This window comes from Balaenoptera physalus (assembly GCF_965194825.1).
Source record: "Balaenoptera physalus genome assembly, chromosome: 2".
Lineage (NCBI taxonomy): Eukaryota > Metazoa > Chordata > Mammalia > Artiodactyla > Balaenopteridae > Balaenoptera > Balaenoptera physalus.
In genome coordinates, this window is record NC_138883.1 from 8,354,354 (window position 1) to 8,376,746 (window position 22,393).

General features: G+C 38.1%; 1 protein-coding gene across 7 annotated transcripts in view; it reads right to left on the reverse strand.

Annotated features, from left to right (window-relative positions):
- VRK1 (VRK serine/threonine kinase 1) overlaps positions 1-22,393 on the reverse strand; it is a 75,384-nt gene that overhangs the window by 36,294 nt on the left and 16,697 nt on the right. For 4 of the 7 annotated variants that reach the window (XM_082450754.1, XM_082450753.1, XM_082450750.1 and 1 more), the window contains exons 2-4: positions 13,717-13,804; positions 6,861-7,025; positions 1,707-1,762 (exon numbers count right to left, since the gene is read on the reverse strand). In XM_082450754.1, coding sequence (XP_082306880.1) covers positions 1,707-1,762; positions 6,861-7,025; position 13,717 — 222 coding nt within the window. In that variant the 5' untranslated portion in view covers positions 13,718-13,804. Of the gene's footprint in view, positions 1-1,706; positions 1,763-6,860; positions 7,026-12,277; positions 12,488-13,716; positions 13,805-22,393 lie in introns of those variants that run through there. The other 3 variants (XM_082450755.1, XM_082450751.1, XM_082450752.1) reach the window with 2 other exon arrangements.

A 22,393-nucleotide genomic window follows, 5' to 3' on the forward strand; every position in this document is an offset into this window, starting at 1 on the left:
AAAAAGTGCTCAAAATCAGTCATTAAGTAAATATAAACTAAAACTATGAGACACTACTGTACTCCTGATATCATGGCTAAAACAAACACACCCGACAGCTCCAAGTGTTGAAGGGGGACATGGAGCAGTCAGAACTCTCATACGTTACTGGTGGCTACGTAAAATGGTAAAAACCACTTTGGAAATCTGTCTGGTACTTCTTATAAATTTATAAGGTATTGATCCAAGAAAAACAAAAATACTTGTACAAGAATGTTTATAGAAGCTCTATTCACAACAGCCAAAAACTGGAAACAATCCACATGTCTATCAACAGGAGACGGAAAACAAACCCTAGTATGGATATGATATAGTATTCCTGAGCAGCAGGACAGACCAAGCAACTGAAGCACCAACAATATAAATGAGCCTTCAAAACACTATGTTGCATGTAGTAATCAGAGACAAAACAGTAATGTACTGTATAAATATCATTTATATGACATTCTAGAACAGGAGTAACTAATCCACAGCAAAAAAAAACAAAAATAAAAACAAAAAAACCATAAAAAACCTCAGACAAACGGTTTCCTCCAAGGGTGTGGGAAATTAGGGGTTTGACCAGAAAAAGACAAAAGTAATATCTTGGGGATGATGGAAATGCTCTATATTTTAACAGGGGTTGGGGTACATAGGTATATGCATTTGTCAAAAGTATTCAAATTGTGTTTATTTATTTCCTTGTAAAAACTATGCCTGAATAAAAAGTTGGTGAAAACAATCACTAAAACAATTCAGGCCCAAAAGAGTTATTAACTCATAAGAGATCAAATATATTCTTTTTTAAAAAGAGAGTAAAATAAAACAAATCAAACCAAAAGACCTTGGGGTGATTCTAATTCGAAAATCTGTAGCCTTTAGGAAAATAAAGCAGGGTGAGGGGACTTACGTGGTAATTTGCCCAAATAACAGACCCTGTTACCTCTTCTATTTAACAAAAACATGTTCGTCACATGTATTAAAGAACTTTGAAAGAGGGGACTTACAAATGTTGGCAAGCAAAAAGATGCATACCACCTTGCATACTAACAAAAAAATAGTAGTTAAAATGCCGTTTAGTGCACCAATATATAAATTGACCTGGCTATTCAGAGTATGCCTACGTTAGACAGGATACTGTCTACCTTCACTCGTTACAAACTAATTTCAACGTCAGTATAGCAAAAAGAAGTTTCAAAGTGACCACAAATAAATAATTTCATTTACTAAAATGAAAGGGGAGGAAAGATAATTGGAAATAAAAAGAAAAAACTGACCAAAGGTAAGTTCAGAAGCAAATGCAAGATGAAATACAATAAAGTTTCATTAAAGTAGTACAGTCTTGCAGGATATAAATATAAAAAGCATCTCATCTGTTGTAAATATAGCTGAAATAAAAAGAATGAGCTGAATATTTTTATTCCACATCTGCAAACCTCCAGGCTTTCATTCATTTTTTCCACAGATACTAGTGCCACTCTAACTCGAGAGGGGAGAGAATTTTTGAACTCAAATTATTTAAAACTATAAAGCTACTTTTGTGTCTCATTTAATATTTATGAAACATTACTAAAAATATAGTACCTTATGGTTTAATTAATTCTAGTTATCAAAAAGAATGTTTTACAAAATAAATACTACAATGAAATCAACAGAAAAGAAAACAATCAGCTGAAATATTTCCTTACCACTTTTACAACACAGGGTGCATCGCTGCCCACCGATTTTGAAGACTTCGTATCAGCTGTTTGAAAAAGTGACATATGTAATATCAGAACACGAAGTAGCATTATTATAAATAGCCTGTTACTAACCCTTCATTAATATTTAGATCTGTGTATCTATAACCTCTTAATAGAATAAATTTCAGTTCCCAAATATGTGTCTCAGGATATCATTACTGTATATTTCATCAATTTTAAAACTTTTTTTCACGATTTAACATGTCTGAAATTGGACGGCATCTTACAATTGCTATCTTCAACATGATCATCAATTAAGTATGAAAAACTGAGTTAAAGATTTCTTTAATTCAAAAGTACTCATGGCCTTTGATATGCTGATGTATGCTGTGAATTCCCAAAAGGATGATAACTGATACAATTTCTTAAATTTAACAAACTAGGGAATCCTTTCAAGAAGGAGCATTAGGAAGGTAAGAAAAGAGGGAGCTAAAGCTCTAAAAAACATTCGTTTGGGAGAAAAGAATTCATCAAGATCAACAGTTCAGGATACTGGCACGAGAACTTTGAACTGCCATCCAGAATAATTTTAATGTGGTATCATTTTACTTCATGCAAATAAAGATGCACAGTTGCCCTGAAATGCTGAGTTAGGAATATAAGGTTCCCATATTCATTAAACACATATATTTTACCAGATACCTACTACATGCCAGTTTCTAGGAAATGGATTTAGCAGTGAACAGGAAAAAACAATCTCTACTCTTATGAAACTAACATTTCAGTGGTAGGACACAGACAACAATTAAAATATAAAGTATGTTTGATGGGAGTAAGTGCTAGAGAGGAAAAATTAAGCAGGAAAGGAAGGTAGAGAGTGTTGCAAGTTAGTAAGAGAAACCTCACTGACGGTGTCATTGAAGCAGTGGTCTGAAGACTGTGAGGGAATAAGCCACGTAAATACCTGGGAGAACACCCCAGGCAGACCAGCACAAAGGCCCTGATGTAGCTGGAGAAGAGTCAGTGAGGTGGAAAGTAACAGGGGTCAGATCAGAAAAGCAGCAGAGAACAAATACAGTGAACTTGATAGGTGACCTAAAGCTGTTGCTATGCATGAGATGGCGAGCCACTGTAAGGTTTTGAGAGAGGAATGGTAAGCTCAGACTTTGATTTTCTAAAGAATTCTCCGGGCGGCTTTGTGGAGAATGGAGGGTGGAGGGCAAGGGCAGAAGCTGGGAGATCAGTTAGGCTACTACAATACTCGGGGTGAGAAATGGTGGTGGCTTGAACCAGAGTGGTAGCAGACAAGGCAGTGATAAGTGGTCAGATTGTGGATGTATTTTTAAAGAAGAGCCAACAAGATTTGCTCATGAATTAGTTATAGAGGATAAGAGGGGAAAAAAGAGATAAGGAAGACTCCAAGTTTTTGGCCTGAGCAACTGGAAAGAAAAAGTTGCTACTCACTAAGACAGAGAAAATTGCAGGAGGAGCTGGTGCTTTGGGGTGTCTTAAGTTTGAGATGCTTATTAAACATCCAAGTTCAGGTGTTAAATAGGCAGCTGACATACAAGTCTTGAGTTCAGAAAAGTGGTCCAAGTTGGAGAAAGAAATTTGAGAGTCATCAAGATAGAAATGCTATTCATTTAAAGTCATGAAAATGGAAGAGCCCTTAGGGAATGAGTGCAGACAGAGAAAAGAAGAAATCCTAGGACTGAGCCCTAAGGCATTCTCACATTAGAAGCTGAAGAGATGAAGAGGGACAGGCAAAGGAAACCAAGAAACCACCAATCAGCTGGGAAGCAGCAGTACTGTGAAAAGGCTGAAGCTAAAATACTTTAGACTACAGAAGGAACACCAAGTCATAAAAATGGCTAAATGGGCAAATGAGTAAGTCTGAGCTCCTTAAGAAACAGCCCCAAGGAACACATCACTTAGATACTGAATTAATAATAAAGTAAGGTTAAATTTTTTAAAATCAGCATTTAGTGCACAAAATATTAAAATAAGGATAGCATCCCAATAATACTGCAAAATTCGAATGAGGAAAGGGGGAAAAGGGAAGTTCAATAATTCATTCAAACAACACATACTGCAAAATACGCCAGGCACTAGGAAAACAATAAGAAGAACTGTCTCACTGCCAAGGAGGACATGTTTATTCTGGAAGAAAGAAAAGTAATTTCAGGGCAGCATGGAAAGTACTATGAAAGGGTTAACAGAGGGGCATTATACACAGATAGCACCTGCCCTAAGCTCAGCTTTGGAAAAATGAAGCAAAAGAAGAATCACACATAAAGATCAAGAGGCAAAGGGCAGCATGATAGTCAAAGAACAGATTTTGAGGAAATAAAAGGGATGAAGAGAAAAGTTACATAGGGACCAAACTACGTGAAGGGTCTGGTATGCCATTCTCAAAGTTTGATACTTTATCCTAAGGGCACTGGGGAGCCATTAAAGAAGTTTAAATAGACTAGATCACTCAAGCCACAGCGTGAATAATAGGATGCAAGGGGGCAAAGCTGAGCAGAGAAAATTCACAGCCATAGTGAGAATCCAGACAAGACATGAAAATGACCCGCACTAAGGCAGTATCAGCAAAGACAGAGAGAAATCAATGGATCTGAGAAGTCAGACAGTTAAAGCAACAGGACCAGATGAAGTACTGGGAACATTAGTGAAGCAATACTTGAGAATGCCTTCCCAGTCTGGCTTGAGGGGTGCCATTCATTCAGATACTCCTCTCCTGATCATAAGAGAATCACGAGACGAAAGAGGATGATATAAATTTTAGACATGCCTGTGGGTCATCCAAATAGAGATTCCTTATAGGCCACTCACTGGCTATGGGCTTGGACTCAGGGGATCACGTCCTTGGCTACAGATAAAAGATCTGGAAATCAGCAGTAAAGAGACAGTAACAGAAGCCAAGAGACTCCATGAGATCACTCAGAGAGACTAAACAGAAGGAAAAGTGAGCGAAGGAAGGAAAGCTGGAGAACACAGAAGTACTTACAAAGATGACTTAGCATATCCAGAGAGGTAGGAGAAAAACAGAGGTGAAAGTATGTTATCATGAAAGACAAAGGAAGCAATTTTTATGTGAAAGAAAGATAAACAGTATCAAATGCTGCAGAAAATATCTAAACAAAATTCAGAAGCAACCTTTTAGCAGAAAATTATCATTAGAAATTGCTGATGATCTTGAATATGGCTGTTTTGGTGTCACTGGGCACAGAGAGATAAAGTGGAGGCAGCAGTATTAAAGCAAATCCCTTCTCCAGGTTGATCGATCCAGTTTTTAAAAAGCAAAGTTTTGTCACAGAAATTTGTCAAACCATTAGATTTTAAAAATATTATTAGGTGGCACTTTCTGATGATAAATACAAACACAAATAAAACAGCTAGCACACATGCAAAGCAAGCTGCAAATTTGCCAAAGGTTACAAAAGCAAACTAACACAAAATGAAGAATTTACTTGCTTTAAGACAAGTTCCCATCCCTAATATAGGACGTCCTAAGTCCACACATTCTGTGGTAGGGAGAGCTTATATAATCTGCCATCTCTAAATCACAAGGTCAAAAATATATACCTGGCTAATATAGCCCTAACCTTTCATGATTTATGAGGGCTTTCGGCTTAAGTCAGGTAGCCTAGTTCACTGGAATGGGTTTGGTTCCAAACAAAACTAAAGAATCAACAACTATTTCCCCAAAGACAGGTGCCACTAACCTAGAGAGATTATAAAATACAGTAAAGCGCTGGTTTTTAAACTATGTTTCATGAACATACCTCTAGAGACTGCGGCTAGCCAACTATAGCCCATCGGTCCCGGTTAAGTCAGACCCCTCTTGAGTAAGAGCTGCTGCTCTTTCATCTATGTCAGCAGTTCTCAAACTTTCCCAGGCATTTGAATCCCCTGGAGGGCTTGTTCAATCACATTTCCTACAGGTGAGGATTTGTAGGTCTGGGGTGAGACCCGAAAATGTACAGTTCTAATAAGTTTTCACATGACGCTAATCTAGTATTAATATTAGTATTCTGAGTTAAGATGTTGCTTGAAAATAAAAAAGCGTTCACTGCTAAAAATAAAATTTTATAAACCGCATGGCAGAAATCAAATAATTAAATCAAGATTAGAGGTGGAGTAAGAATATATAACGGAAAAGTTAGAAAGAAATATCAAAAGCAATCATGAAATGCACTGTATCACTACTAATATTCCTGGTGAAGCAGACAGCTTTAGAAGTAATCACGTAAAATATTTTTTAAATCAACCAATTAGTTAACTTACAGAATCCCAGGGTTCCACGATGGGTCCCCTCAGATTTCAGGGTAAGTATGCTAATTAAATAGCACATTTCAGGCCTCATATGCAACTTCTAGGTCATTCTCCTAAATTCCACTATGATGACTATTAGGGTTGTATAAAAAGAAAAGGTAAATCCATACCTATTAAAGATCTGAAAATCTCCGAATTAAACCAAAACAAAGGGAATACATCCTAATTGGGTGGAGGTGGGGAAAGAAAGGTATGGCTTTCTTTGGGTCTCAAAGGAGATTAATATTATATAGAATATCTTAAAAATCTAAAGTCAGGGCTTCCCTGGTGGCGCAGTGGTTGAGAATCTGCCTGCCAATGCAGGGGACACGGGTTCGAGCCCTGGTCTGGGAAGATCCCACATGCCGCGGAGCAACTGGGCCCGTGAGCCACAACTACTGAGCCTGAGCGTCTGGAGCCTCTGCTCCGCAACAAGAGAGGCCGCGATAGTGAGAGGCCCGCGCACCGCGATGAAGAGTGGCCCCCACTCGCCGCAACTGGAGAAAGCCCTCACACAGAAACGAAGACCCAACACAGCCAAAAATAAACATAATAAATAAATAATAAATAAAAATTTTAAAAAAAAAAAAAAAATCTAAAGTCATATGCTCACTAATGACAATATTACAGATATTTTATCCTCTGTTTCTACTGTGATTAAATCAACTGTCTTCTCCACTCCCAGGTCACAGATGCATTTTTGCCTAATTATACAATATTATGTTGACTGTAGATTATTAGAAGCATTCTGTAAAAGTATGCAATTAAGAAACTATCAATATTTTGATAACAAAGCATATACATCTTCGGACTGACAATTAGAAGTAGTCATACACTTACCAAGATATATACAACCAAAGCCACCTTGGCCAATGGGCGATCCTAGTTTCCATTCCTTTTTGTTCATGTCAGTGATTATCTCCCCGGCTGCAAAATGTTCTGCAAGATGTCTCTTTGCAGGGCCCTGTCTTCCAGCTTGAGCTGCTTTTACACGAGGCATTTTCACTATAATACAAAACGAAGCAACATTCAAGATTATAATCCTAGAAGTGTTGAAAACCTTTTCACTAAGGAAAGCTTCTGTGCAACAAAGATGCTATTCAAATTCCTACTTACTCCAAAACTTAAATAAAGGACATCTGTTAATTCTAATTTATAAGTGCTCAATCCTTTTGATTATCTCTTAACTTAGGAGAGGAAGCAATAAATAAAATGATCCATGCGATTACTTTCAAGAAAATATGTAAAGTTCCAGTGGTCTAATATCATCTATGACTAAAAATGCTATTTAGCAACAACAACAAAAGAATTGCTCTATGAAGCTGAGGGGGAAAGGTACATCCAATTAGAATGCACACTCTATACAAATGCAACGAGGAGTTTACGAAGGTCAATGTTGATGGGATAAGAACACAGTAGATACTGAAAACACAAGACAGTTAACATGAGAGGAAAGGGAAAGAGTATTTATGGCAAGATAGTAGATGCTTTACACATAGGCTTCCATCCATCCTCACAACTCCATGAAGATTACATTATCATCCCCATTTTACAGATGACGAAATTAAGGCTCAGCAAAGTTAAGAAACCTGTCCAAGGTCATATACCTACTAAGTGGCCGAACAACAGAAATCTGCACTGAGGATTCCCTGGCTCCAAAGCCTCACCAACATGACCCACAATTACAAAAGTCACCATAATGAAGGAGTGACCAGGAGAAATTACGGCTGTTTAGAGTCATTTGGGTTCACAGAAAAGGCAAAGCTGGTGATATCCAGCATTTGTATGTTTCCCTTCTCACCAACTATCCCTTTGGAGATGAATTTCTATTTACTTTACTTACTAACAGACAAGCTTAGCATAGCATTCATGGAGAGCAGTGTTTTACCGCGAAAAGAGCACAGGACTATAATGAAAGACCTAGATTCGAGTGTAGGTGTGAGGCCAGTTTTGGGTTATCTTGATCAAGTCACTTCTCTCTGGGCTTTAAGTGCCCTTAGACATAACTTACTTCACTGAGTGAAGGAAGGGTGGGTGAGGAATGGTGGCCAGCAAGGCTAGCAAGCTGTAGAGTAAGGGCCAAGTTCTTGGGCAAGGGTATGAACTCAGTGGCCCAGAAAAAAAGGAAGTAACACACTTAAGACTGAAGAAAAGAAAGCATGAACCAGACTGTGTGTGTGTGTGGTGTGTGTGATTTCAAACTCTCAGATTAATCTATTAATTGAAAAAGATTTAAAACAAATAGTTTTTAGGATCCTATAGTTCCCTAAAACTGTATTAGAGATACAGTAAAGAGGGTGATAAGAGTTGTAAGGTAGCCAGCAACGTTTGAAATGGCTATTCAGCTGAAAGATGTCTGTTAAGATCCGACAATTTACATAAGTAGTTTGGTTTTGAGCCTAGATATTCTAAATACATACATACTACATTAGATTGGAAATTTTTTAAGCAAATATCCACCCGTATCACTCCACATACACAAACTCCATTTATGCAAATGCTCTTTATTAATTTATTGGGGATTTTTAAATTTAACTTTTTCCTACAGAATACTGATGCATCTTCATTGTCTAAATCTTCTCTAAGTTAACAAAAGAATCTTCAAAATGAATGTGTCCGTTATTTCTTCATATCAACTAATTCTCTTAATGTTTGTAATCATTATAAAACTTTCCTGAATGGAATTTCAGTTGTAACCATGACAGCCCAGACTCAAAACACCAAAAAAGGTGACTTTTAAAGCTACAGTAGATTGAGTAAAAGAAATAACTAAGACACACAGTACTTCCAAATACTAAAATGAATGCCTTCTAAATTTTATCTAGCTTTATCAAATCATCAGAGTAATCTCCTATTTGATGATTTCCTTATTGTAAGAAGGAACTGTCTTCCTTATTAAGACAGTTTAAATGCTTTAATTCAAGAAGACTTTCCTGAACTTAAAAAAAAAAAAAGTGAAACCCCAAAGTGAAAGATCACACCACATACTAATCAACCCAGAATGACCAACACTGAGACACAGCCTAGTCTAGTAAAATCACTGAACTTAATAGTAAAAGAAAATATTCTTTGTGCATGCAGGCCAAAAAAAGATAGTTTGTAAGGAAAGTAAAATCATATTGTCATCACTTTGACAGCAACATTTTATGTCAGAAAAAAAAAGGAAGTAACATATTTAAGACTCAAGGAAAGAAAACCTGAACCAAAGAGTCTACACTCAGTTAAATTTCAAATCTAAAGACTTCAAAGTGTTATCAACATGGAAAAGGGAAAAGGGAATAAGAATCTACTAGAGAACAAGCCTCAGATATCTAAAATGACTAAAGAAAAGCCACTATAAGAACTGACAGTGAGCAGTAAATAGATACTTATTTGTAGAACTAGGTTTCAACAAGGGTTATAAAGGAGAGGCTAGAATAGATAATGGGTATATGTTCTGACAATGTGGACACAGTACAATCGCAAAAAATGGGAAAACATGCAAAAAAAAAATCAACTTTCCAGTAATCATATTGTGGTGATACTTAGTTTTGTTAACTACAGCTATTGTGGTCACAGATGTGGAATAATGCAAATGAATAATTATGTGATGTTTTAATTCTATCATCACTGTGTCCTTAAAAATCAGGATTCAGATATGGAAGAAAAAGGATGCAGCTGAAAGAAGAGGTAGGATTATATTTGGAAGTATTTCTTTAATTCAGAAGGTACTTTATCTTTTACAGAAAGAATATATATACATACACACACACCCCTTTGTATTTCCTAGCCCCATTCACAAAAAAAAGCTTAGAAACAATAAACAACCCAGTAGCAATGAGCATCCCTAGTACCCAAACGGTGTTCCTGAAATACCATTTCCTGTTAAAAGAAAGCAGGTTCCTTGAAGAAATGACTGATTCCAGGTCTGGAGCTGGAAATGTACAAGATAAACCTGGAACACCTCGTCATTTCTAGATGTCAAGGAAGCTATCAAAAACTACTAGAGTTATGTCAAATATGTCTAAGGAGTCAACTTGAAACCATTACCAAAGATGAGCCAATTTGAGTCAATAAATATGACCATAATGGACTGAAACACACAAAATGGGTAAATCCAAGAGTTCATAATAGTAAGAAAACTTAAGTGGTCACCTCTAGAGGATAACAGGAAACCGCTCAATTTTGAAAACCGGTAAATAAAGGGAAAGAATCCAGCATCTGTCCTTCCTTTCTTACATGAATTGTACCACTGGGTAACCAAATAGAAGATGAAGAGAAATTTCTCCTTATAGAAAAATTTCAGCTAATAAGTGAGTAAGAATGGTTTTAGCTTAATGCTAATTCCACCTCCGAATGCATTAATGGATCCAGACATTGAGCAACGATAGCTACTAACATCAAAATAAGAGATATCCAGACATTATATGCCTCCTGATAAAAAAACACGCCACTACCCATAAAGTTATCCTGCGAAATAAGAAATAAAGAATAAACGGATCCTGAATCTGATTTAGCCTATCAATTCACAGGATATGAAGGGAACAGAAGAACATGATAAACTGTGACACAGGAATGTAATCAGCAAACTCCTAACTGTGGGAAGCACTACAGTGCATATAACACCATTTCTTCAACAAATAAAGGGGGAAAAAGAAGAGATGAGGGAGAAGAAAACTAGATTTAAAAACACTTAAAACAACATATCTAACAAAATCTGGCAAATCTAAACCACAGTGTTTAGGGATGCACATTTGAGTGCTAAAACTATAAAGAAAAGAAAACGATTACCATAAAAGCTAGAACTTACTTTGGGGGAGCATAAGAAAGTTGTGATTAGGATGGGGCACATGGTGGGTTCAGTAATATCTCTTGACATAGGTGGTGGTTATAAAAGTACCTTCTAATTCATTCAGTCTATATTTGCTTAATAAGATTTTCTGTACTGTGAAATACTTTATGGTTTGTAAACATTAAAAAATTACTGCTCCTATAATTAACAATCCCCAAAGGATCAAAATTGGAAATCTTTTCATACTCCATGAGCTTGTCCAATCACACACATCCAAAAAAAAAAGAAAGTCTCCAAAGTAAAATCTGTACTTCATTTCCTGTGAACTATTAGTAGCCTTTTGCTTTTTTATTTATAGGCACTTCTTATATATTCTATATATATTAAACAAATTAGCTCTTTACATTGCAAATACTTTTTCCAATTTATTTATCTTTTAATACTGTTTATTTTTAGCTTTTGGGTTTTATGTCATCCTTAGAAAGACTTCTCCCAGTCAAATTTCTTTTTTCAAACATCTCCATGTTTTCCTTTAGTTATTTTACGGTTTCATAAAATTCCTTGGTAAATTTTTTATCTGTCTACACTTATATTGGTATAAGATATGAGGTCGGAATCCAGTTTTTTTTTTTTCCTTTTAGTCAGCCTTCCATACACATTAGGGAGATCCACAAGTGTTTGAGGAACTGAAATATATCAAACCAACCCAAGTAAACTAAGTACAGAAAAAGTTCATATAAACTGTTACAATGTAGGTCCTAGATTACCTTTCTTTGGAATGGAATGGAATGTTGGTTTACTAATTACTATTTGAAACTAACTTTATGCTTGGGTTAAAACTTCCCTCACACTTCTATCTACTCCACATGAATGTGAAGAAGTCACTGAAATATACTCTGCTGCTCTGGTAGAAAGGGGCCGCTACAACACAAAATTTTCTTTAAAATGCCCCTAAATGAAACTCCCTTCCTCCCTTTCCACAAGTGGCTTCTTGCGGAAAAAAGATGCGGAGGCCTCCCTTCTGCCAGCCCTACAATCTTAGGCTGGCCACGGACAACCGACAGCCGTGTCAGTGCTCAGAGGCTGGCTTCTGCTGGATGCAAGGGGGTGGCAATGGCAGTGGATTAATAAATAAGCATTTGGTCAATAACTCATCTTTTAAAATGTAGAGAGACACAAAAGACTTAAACAAATGCAGCTGGAACACCACATAGTTATGCAGGGCAATTTAACATGATAACCACCCTTTAAAAAAACATACTACCTGATTAAGGTTATGATTCTTAGAGTGTGCTGCTGGATTCTATTTACTAATATTTTATTTAGGAATAAAATTGATATTCATAAGTAAGACTGGTCTGTAGTTTTCTTTTTTCTAACATATTTATTTGTTTTGATATCAATATTATGCTCACTTCATAAAAACACTTTTGAAGTTTTTCTTCTCTTACCACAATATAAAGAGTTTAAACAGCATTTGAATTACCTATTCCTTAAAAGTTGTGAATATCTCAACTCTGAAAGCCTGACAGTACTGAGTGTTGGTAAGGATGTGGAGCAAATGGAGTTCTCATACATGGGCCAATGTTTCAGCCATTCTGAAAATCTGTTTTGCAGTAGCTGCTACCTGACCCAACAATTCCTCTTCTATGTACATACCTGAGAGAAATGAAAACATGTCCACCAAAAGGATTAACAGCAGCTTTACTCAAAATAGCGAAACACTGGAAACCCCCATGTCCATCAACAGGAAAATGGACATAATAAAATAGATGAACCTCCCAATGCTATGTTGAAAAAAGAAGCCAGACACAAGACGAGACATTCGTGATTCCATTGCACTAATCTGTGACAACAGCAGTCAAATAGCAGAAACCACTGGGGGGAGGAAATGACTATGAGTTGGAAGAAGAAGGTTTCTGGGGATCTGGTCATGTTCCATACCCCAGTCTGGGGGATATCTAAACTGTATGTTCACGTCACTTATGATTTATTTCATTCTATTTCTTCATTTATGTAAAATTAACACAGTAAATTACACAAACCTTAAGTGTTGTAACAGGGTCCAATCAGGAGAAAAAAAAAATGCACAAGTAACTTAAACAAGAACACTTAATATGAAAAACTATTAATTTCTAAAAGGTGGTTGACTATTAAAAGGGGTAAAAGAGAACTCTAAGGAACAGAAAAGGCAGGGAGCAGATACTATCTACAAGGTTAAGGGAGAGAACACAGAAATGAACTCTTCACTGGAAAGGCTGTGGCTACAGCCCACCGGGTGGCAGAGTTCTCTGGGGTGCCAGCTGGTCCACAGGAATCCACCCGCCGGGGTCCTGGTGGAAGCAAGATACTGCCTACCAGGGTACTAAAGAAAAGTCACAGAGAGTTAAGCACGCTGGCATCCATACCTTAAGAGAGAGAGAGAAAAAAAAAAAGCACGCTACAACAGCAAGAGAAGCCCCTTCCCCACTCTGCCTGGCAGTGTCTGTCCCTCACCCTCTACTGACTAACCTAACCTTGTGCCGGAGAGGAAAACATGTTTACAGGGTCTAGTTCAAGTATCACCAACAGATCAAAAAAAAGTGTATTTGGAGTTGAGAAGCAATAAATTGATAACCTGCACAAATGTATACACAGGTTGACAAATGTTTGCACATGCATACACACTTGAGCACCAACCACCCTGATCAAGATACAGAACATTTCATCATGCCATCAAGTGTCCTAGGGCCCTTTTCTGCCAACACCCATTCCTGTTCTTCCCAACAAAGGCCACTGGTTGTGCCCCTCGGGGTGGGCCACTTCCTTTGGAGAACCCTACTCTGCCAGTTTTGTCTGAGATGGGTCTCAGACCTGAGAGGGCCACCTTTCAGCATCCTCCCACAACCCTATCTGACCTTCACTGCACTTGGCAGCCCCTCTTACTTTCTGGTTCAGAGTAAAAGAAGTCTCCGAGTTTCAGAAAATATGAAATCGATGTGTCTCAATCTCCTTGTTCCTTTTCAGAGGATTTCTGAAAAGAAGAAAGGAGAATTATTTAAAACCAGAAGTCCTTGCTCAAAAACTGTAATAAATAACATGACCATAAACATTTACCTCAGTAAAGAACTTAAAATACTCATTGGAATTAAACGATTGCTTTAGTACATTATAGGTTTCTCCTAATAATGAAACCAATACCTACATTAAGGTTTCTATTAAAGAATAAAATGGAGGGCACAAACCTCTACCAAATTAAATCTTTCTGCATAATTTCTGCCCACCTGGAGCAAAGCAGGTTATGACGGCCAATCCAACAGAGAGATTTCAAGCAAAAGAAAGTTTACCGTCACTGACCATTACATAAACTGACCACTTCTTTTCCCACTGATATTAAATGAAATTCAGATGCAAGTGAAAAGCACATGAAAATGCAAATCAACACTGCCCTTTACTGAAATCACTCGCTGGTATATCCCATATTAGCATATTCACCAAAATTTAATTGTAAACAGAGTAATTATGGTACTGAAGTTATTAAATACACAAAGCAAGCTTGGAACTATACATATTCAAATAGAATTTCAGTGGCAGATCAACTTTTATATCTGAAACAATACCCTAATTAATAGTCAGCTCTGGTAATAAAATGGTCCTCTGTTTTTCAGATAACATTCCAAAAAAAGTTCTGCTGTGAATATTAAAAGTTTTGTGAAAAGAGTCTTAAAATTCCAATAGCTATATTTATCACAATATGGTACTGTATTTAGACAACTGGCATTTTCCAAGTCCTGGATTCAAGTTTGGAATATTTTTTTTTAATCTTCTGCTGAGGAGAGAAAAAAGCTTGAATGAATCAAATAATGCCACTTACACTTAATGAGCTCTATGAATTCATCATACCCAAACCGGGAAATTACAATGCTGTATAATCCTGTCACATACTGGATGACTAGTCATAAATTTCCCTAAAACAGGTATGCACGTAAGTTCCTTTGAGGGGGTCGTATATTTTTATGAAATTTTCTTTAAAGTCATAAGCTCCTCTGATGTTTTAAAACTGTATAGAGACACAGTGATTCAAGGATAATTTTCACCATGCCATTAACATGGTACCAGCATATTCTCAGCTGCACTCTTTGTAGTAGAAAGCACTTTCTCACCCTCCCCTGTCTACACTTGGTGAAATCTTTTCCATATGCAAAGATCTAGCTCTTCTCTTTTTTTTTTTTTTAACATCTTTATTGGAGTATAATTGCTTTACAATGGTGTTAGTTTTCTGCTTTATAACAAAGTGAATCAGTTATACATATACATATATCCCCATATCTCTTCCCTCTTGCATCTCCCTCCCTCCCACCCTCCCTATCCCACCCCTCTAGGTGGTCACAAAGCACTGAGCTGATCTCCCTGTGCTATGCGGCTGCTTCCCAAAAAAAATGCTCATGAAGAACCTAGGGGCAAGATGGGAATAAAGGTGCAGACCTACTAGAGAATGGACTTGAGGATACGGGGAGAGGGAAGGGTAAGCTGGGACAAAGTGAGAGAGTGGCACGGACATATATACACGACCAAACGTAAGATCTAGCTCTTCTGCAGTCAGATAGGACCTCTGAAGCTTCAGCACTGTTCTTACCTCTTATTGCATTTGATAAATGTTCCCTGTAAGTTTATGAGCTCACTAGGTAAGAGAGCTGTCTTACAATACACTGCACTTGGTAGGATTTCAATAAATGCGTAAAATTATACAGCAGAAAGGTTAAGTTTCTTTTCCTCAAGTACCTGACATCTAACTTTATCCTTAATATATAATGCCATTCCTTTTAAAAGCCCAGCAACTGAAATCCATGTTGAACCCCATTTATTCTCCTCAAAACTGTAATTCCCCCTCCTAACTCATAACTCTCAACAGACGACCTCATCTGCTGTTTTAGAGAAAAAAGCCACAAACTTCAAGTGGGAATTCCTTTTATCTTTCCAAGACTCAAACCTACAAACCACCTGCACCCACTTCAGGCCTAACTTTACATCCATTCTATCCTCCTTCTGTGATCACAGTTTAGGGAAGCCCCCCTCCTCCATCAAACATCAGCTCCTTCTTCACCTGCATCCCATCCCCTGCAACGTCCTGACATAAACTATTAATTAATCCCTCTGTCAAATATTCAACATCTCCCTCAACTAGATCCTTCCCATCAGCTTTTAAATATGCTCATGGCTTGCCCATTGGAAAAAAAAAAAAATGTTTTTTAATCCCCCTCCACTATCATCCTAACTTTCTTCTCCCTTTCAGTACCAAAGCTGTACTTATGAACGCGTCCTTTCTCCTCACTGTCCCCACAACTCACTCCATCTGGACTCGCCTTTCACAGGTCCACTCAAACTACTCTTGCTCAGGGCACTAAACCCGACAACCTGACGAATCATCTCATTGGCTCCGCTCATTTCCCAGCAGTGCTCAACACTGTTGTTAATTCTTTCCTTCTTGAAACATTCTCTTCCTTTTGCTTTCACAATACAACACTCCACTGGTTTTCACTCTACTGTTTCCGGCCACTCACAGTCTAGGTATTTTGGGAGACACAACAGTGAGTAACAGCTCGTTCTTTCAAGGATTTTGTCCCACTTTTTGATGTATAGTTTTCCAGGATTGTATCATGCTAAAAATGCAGACCATCGTACATGGTCTTTCACCAAATACATCAAAATACACATTCTATAAGAATAAATTACATAAAAGAAAAACATGCCATTAAATAAAATTAAGACCTCTGGAAATAAAATTAATAGCTTTAAAATTAAGATGGAGGCATATACAGAAAATATAACTGATTGATAGGAATATTCCTTTAAGCTAACAGATCTGAAAAGAGTTGAGTGTCGAAGAGATATGTGCACACCCATGTTTAGAGCAGCACTATTCACAACCACCAAAATGTGGAAGCAACCTAGGTGTCCGCCCATGGGTAAATGGATAAACAAAATGTGGTACAGATGTACAACACAGTATTATGCACCTTAAAAAGGAAGGAAATGCTGACTCATGTTATAACATGGAGGTACAAATACAAGTGGTATTATTTCAAAGATTGTTCTTATACATGCTAATTACATAAAGCTACTTGTTTTCACAGCAGTAAATAAAGGTTAACTGTGAATTATGTGAACTTATGAAGAAGAGTAATGATTTGTTTATTCATTCACTCAGCAAACATTTATTGATAATCTGCCACAGGCCAAGCACTTGTTCTAGGCACTAGCTATACTTCAAGGAACAAAACAAAGGTCCTACCTTTTGACACTTATATTCTAGAAGAAAGAGACAGATAATAAAAGCTAACATAATGGGTAAGTTTCAGAGAATGGGTAATATTTTAGAGAATGTAGATGCTATGTTTCAAAAAAGAAGAAAGTAGAGCAGGTTAGGGGGAGGGGATAGAGGATGGGGAGTGCAAGGTGACCAGGGGCAGCATGCAGTATTAACGGAGAGGTCATGGTCAGCCCCAGTGAGGAGGTGAGATCTGAGCAAAGATGGGAAGGAGGCCACGTGAGTATCTGGGGCAGATATCCTAGGCAGAGGGATGAGTGGTGCAAAGACCCTAAGTTAGGAGCGTGCCCCGCAACCAGAGAAGAGTAAGGATGCCAGTGTGACTGGTGTGGACTGAGCAAGGGGAAAGAAGGAGGAGAAGTCAGAGAGGGAACACAGGAGCAACAGATCAAGTGGAGCCCCAGGAGCCACCATAAGGACTCTGACTTCAGCAAAAGGGTAAACATAATATTTGCAACGGGTTTATACTTGCATTTTAATTCACAGTCCTTCAAATGAATCAAAATGAAAATCATACTCTGAACACTCAAGAAGAATTCTCCCACTGACCAATTTCTCACCAAAATTTTTACTTTTTTTTATATTTCTGGCTAACGTGTATTATTCCATCCTCAAAATCCATTTCATCTATAGGTTAAACTTGATATCATGATCACCAAAATCTTAAGTGCCACTGTCACTAAAGTCACCTCAAGGTAGGAATGGTTTTATAATGGATCAACTTCCATTTCTCAAAAGCACAGGATAAGACTAGGCCCTGTTCGCCCTTTAAGTTATTTGGTAGTGCTACTAGATTAGATGGTTGCAACTTTTTGACAAGAAATATAAAACTTTTACCGTTCTATGCCTCCTTTTAAATTTAAAATAAAAATAATACTCAATCCCACAGAATTCTATATTATTACAATTCATAGTGTCCGCTTCATTAATTCATTTACTCAACAAATATTTATTGAGCACATACTCTGTGCCAGGAACTGTCTAGAAGATGGGAATAAAGCAGTGAGCAAATCAGACAAAAATCTCTGCCCTCGTTGAGCTAATACTTTGTTTAGGAGAGACAGATAATTTTTTTCAAAATTAAAACATGAGCTACGTCCAACGGTAATAAGTGCTAAAGGAAAAAAATAATAAAGCAGGGACAAGGGTGGGGGGGGGGGCAGAGATGAAACCGAAAAGATGATCTGGTAAAGCCTCACAAGGAAGTGACATTTGAGCAAAGGCGTGTAAATAAAGCGAGTGAAGTCAGCCATGCAGTGACCTAGAGGAAGCGCACCCACACTGAGGCAGCAGCAAGTGCAAGGCCTAAGCCAGGGCACGCCCAGCCTGTCCGAGCAGCAGCAAGGTGGCTGGTGCATCCGGCAGAGAATGAGCCCGGGGAGAACACTAGCTGGGGTCAGAGACATAAAAGGACAAGGCGTGGCCAGCACGTCCAACATGCAGGCCCCTGTAAGGACACTGACTTTGAATCTAAGTGAGATGGGAAATCGTGGGAAGGTTTGGAGCAGAGAAGTGGCATGCTCTGACTTAGGTTTTCAAAGGATCACTCTGGTTGATGCGTCAAACAGACTGGAAGGGGGCAAGGCAGAATCAGCTACCAGTTATTACAATGGTGTTGCTACTGGAATAACCGCTGACTGCATTCATCCTTACTGACTAGTAAGGATGTCAATTTTTTACAAACTGAACTGATTTTAAGCCGCTAAAGAGAGGAGTACAGAAGAACATAAGAGGTTTTTTAAACGTTTTTTAATTTTACACAAGCTACTCACCCCCAGAAAAACAAGTCTACAGTGCCAAGTAGAAACAATCAATATTAGTGACAGATGGTCTAGGAAACATGCTGATCATCTCATATTCTAGATTTTCTAAGTTCTATCTTTATGGCAATTTAGTTCACCAGGAAATTAAACATTTGAACTCATTTATTCCAAAGGCATTTATAAAACACCTCCAGAATATGTGCTGGAAACTGTGCTAGGGACTGGAAATACAAACACAAACAAAACGCAACCTTTGGCTTCAAGAAGCTGCACTTAGCTTCATGCAAAAACACCATCACACAGTTATGACTTAATATTATACCATCAGCTTCAAACAAGGGTCAATAAAAAGCCCTCCAGGTAAAGAATGTTTCTGAATCCTCTGATAAAACTATTTATTAAAGACAGTGAGCAGTTGTACACATCAACTCTATTTGTTTCAGGGTGGGAAAAAAGTGCCTCTTCCTGTGATGCAAGTTTTTAAGATAATAAGAGCTATGAAACTCCTGTTTCCCCTTTTTCAGTGAGTGCCTGGAAGTTCAGAGCAAAAGTATAAACTCGATTACATAACTACGCATTGTCAGAGGCAGTAACTCTCGATCCTGGCTATACATCACGGTTACCAGCGGAACGCTGAAACAGTCAAGGCCCTACTCCACAAGAGCCCCAGCTTCTTCTATTTTAATCCTGCACAGGGGGTTGTGATGCACAGCCTGGACCACTGGTCTAGATACAGTCATCCCTCAGTACCCTCAGGGGACTGGTTCCTAGACCCCCTTGGATATCAAAATCCACTCAAGTCCCTTATATAAAATGGCAGAGTATTTGCACATATTCTATGCACATCCTTCCACATACTTTAAATCCTAACTAGATTACTTATAATACCTAACACAATGTAAATGCTATGTAAATAACTGTCCATGTGGCAAATACAAGTTTTGCTTTTTGGAATTTTCTGGAAATTTTTTCTCAAGTATTTTTGATCTGCAGTTAGCTGAATTTACAGTTGATTGAACCTGTGGATGCAGAACCCACAGATATAGAGGCCAACTGTATTCTGGTACATCTTCCTTTCTTCATTAAGTCATTCATTTTCAATGTAAGGGCTCTATTACATACAACTCTATTGTATTAGAGGATTTTAGAAGTTGGGTAAAAAATATAAAATAGTGAATGAACAATTCAGAAGGATCCCCCCAAAAAAACACCCTTTTCCCATCCCATCATATCCCAGGCCAAAAACATTTATTCATATTTCAAACTTATTTGAAAATAAGAAGTAATTACAGGGCTTCCCTGGTGGCACAGTGGTTAAGAATCCACCTGCCAATGCAGGGGACATGGGTTCGAGCCCTGGTCCGGGAAGATCCCACTCGCCACGAAGCAACTAAGTCCGTGTGCCACAACTACTGAGCCTGCACTCTAGAGCCCGCAAGCCACAACTACTGAAGCCCGCGTGCCTAGAGCCCGTGCTCTGCAACAAGAGAAGCCACTGCAATGAGAAGCCTGCATGCACACCGCAACGTACAGTAGCCCCCGCTCGCCGCAACTAGAGAAAAGCCTGCGTGTGGCAACGGAGACCCAACGCAGCCAAAAATAAATAAATTAAATAAATAAATTTTTTAAAAAAAGAAGTAATTACATATTTTGGTGTAAATGGCTTCCTGCCAATCTACAGTAAGTCAAAGAATAAAATCAAATAGGAGATAATCAGTCAATAAAGAACTTCATCGCCTCTTTTGCTAAATTACATTGTGAACAATTTGAAAGCAACACATCTAAGGACGGTCCTCTTACAAATGAGCCAGCTAATCAGAAGTTGATTAATGCATTGGATTAGTGCTAAGAAATCATATGAAAAATAAAATACAGAATCTTGAGTTTATATAGCCACTTCGCAACAATACACAGGGCCTTCTTCACATATTTACTTCATTTTGTCCCCACAAATCCTACAGTTGAGACAGAACTATAAGGATGACCACAGGAATAAAAGTAGAGTTACTACCAATACCATTTAACACAAACAACTGAGACACAGGAAGGTTAACTCTGAGTTCTGTTAGGGACACCCAATCAGTCCCCTGGTTTCACTCAGAGAACCAGGCATATCAATAAAAGTATGAAAAATATTCACAGCTGTATGGTACCCTTAGTAACACTAACAAAATAAGAGTCAAATGTAACACAACAAACCATGAGAATTTAGAAGTGAACCTCCAGAGATAATGATCCCATCAATTCATAGATTTATTTCTGAAAAACATTAAGCTAAACTCAAACTGTGATACAATCTTTAGAAGCAATTGTCACACTAGTCATGTTTTCACACCTAAGCTGGAAAGAACTAGGTGAAGACTCAAACTTCTAACTTGGAAAAATACAGTAGATATCTTCACAGGAGAAAAATTTCTTCCTAGTCAGATTTTTTGAACTTGTATTAAAAAAATGATTAACATTAGATTATAAAAAGTTTTGGTATAGTGAATAAAATGTTTAAAATACAGTATCAAATGTACTTCTTCAATTTTTATTTCCTTTAAATGATTTCCAAAAGTTCTAAAAGAGGAAGACTAACTGCAGAATTAATTTTTAACTGAGAACACGTAGTATGGTACAATTTCAAACACAGTCCCAAGATACCTCACTGCCACCACTTCCCCCCAAAAAGGAACGATTTCATGAAGTTTTTGCTGTGCACTTCTTCTGACTTTTGATGCAGTGATTAAAAGATCCATCCATGGAGTCCTAACAGGTCTCCACGAACCAACCATGAAGAAGACACTACAGTAATATTTAGAAAACTTCCTGCTCTGCCCAGGCAAAGGCATCAAATCTAAGAGAAGAACAAGCTTGACGATGCCGACCTCAAAGGGAGGTGGGTGCCTGGCTCCTTGACCCATAAGCCCTACAAAAAGAGATAAAAGGAACGCTTTTTTTTTTTTAATTAAATTTATTTATCATTTATTTTTGGCTGCGCTGGGTCTTTGTTGCTCCGTGCGGGCTTTCTCTAGTTGTGGTGAGCGGGGGCTACTCTTTGTTGCAGTGCATGGGCCTCTCATTGCAGTGGCTTCTCTTGTTGCGGAGCACGGGCTCTAGGCGCACGGGCTTCAGTAGTTGTGGCACGCGGGCTCAGTAGTTGTGGCCTGCAGGCTCTAGAGCGCAGGCTCAGTAGTTGTGGCGCACGGGCTTAGTTGCTCCGCGGCATGTGGGATCTTCCCGGACCAGGGCTCAAACCCGTGTCCCCTGCACTGGCAGGCGGATTCTTAACCACTGCGCCACCAGGGAAGTCCCGGAACACTTCTTTATGTAAAGCAATTACAGGAACTTTTCTAAAATTAGAAATTTTGAACTATATTGCTAATATTTTTTATAACATTTAGCACACTTTGACAATCTTGTAAATGACAGATTTCCCATTAGTTCTCCTATTTGGGTGTGGGGGGGGGGCGTTGCAAAATTAACTACCAAACGTTGCTCGTGGTTAATTCTCCGGGTGTTCAGTATTAAATCTCCGCAAGATAGCTAC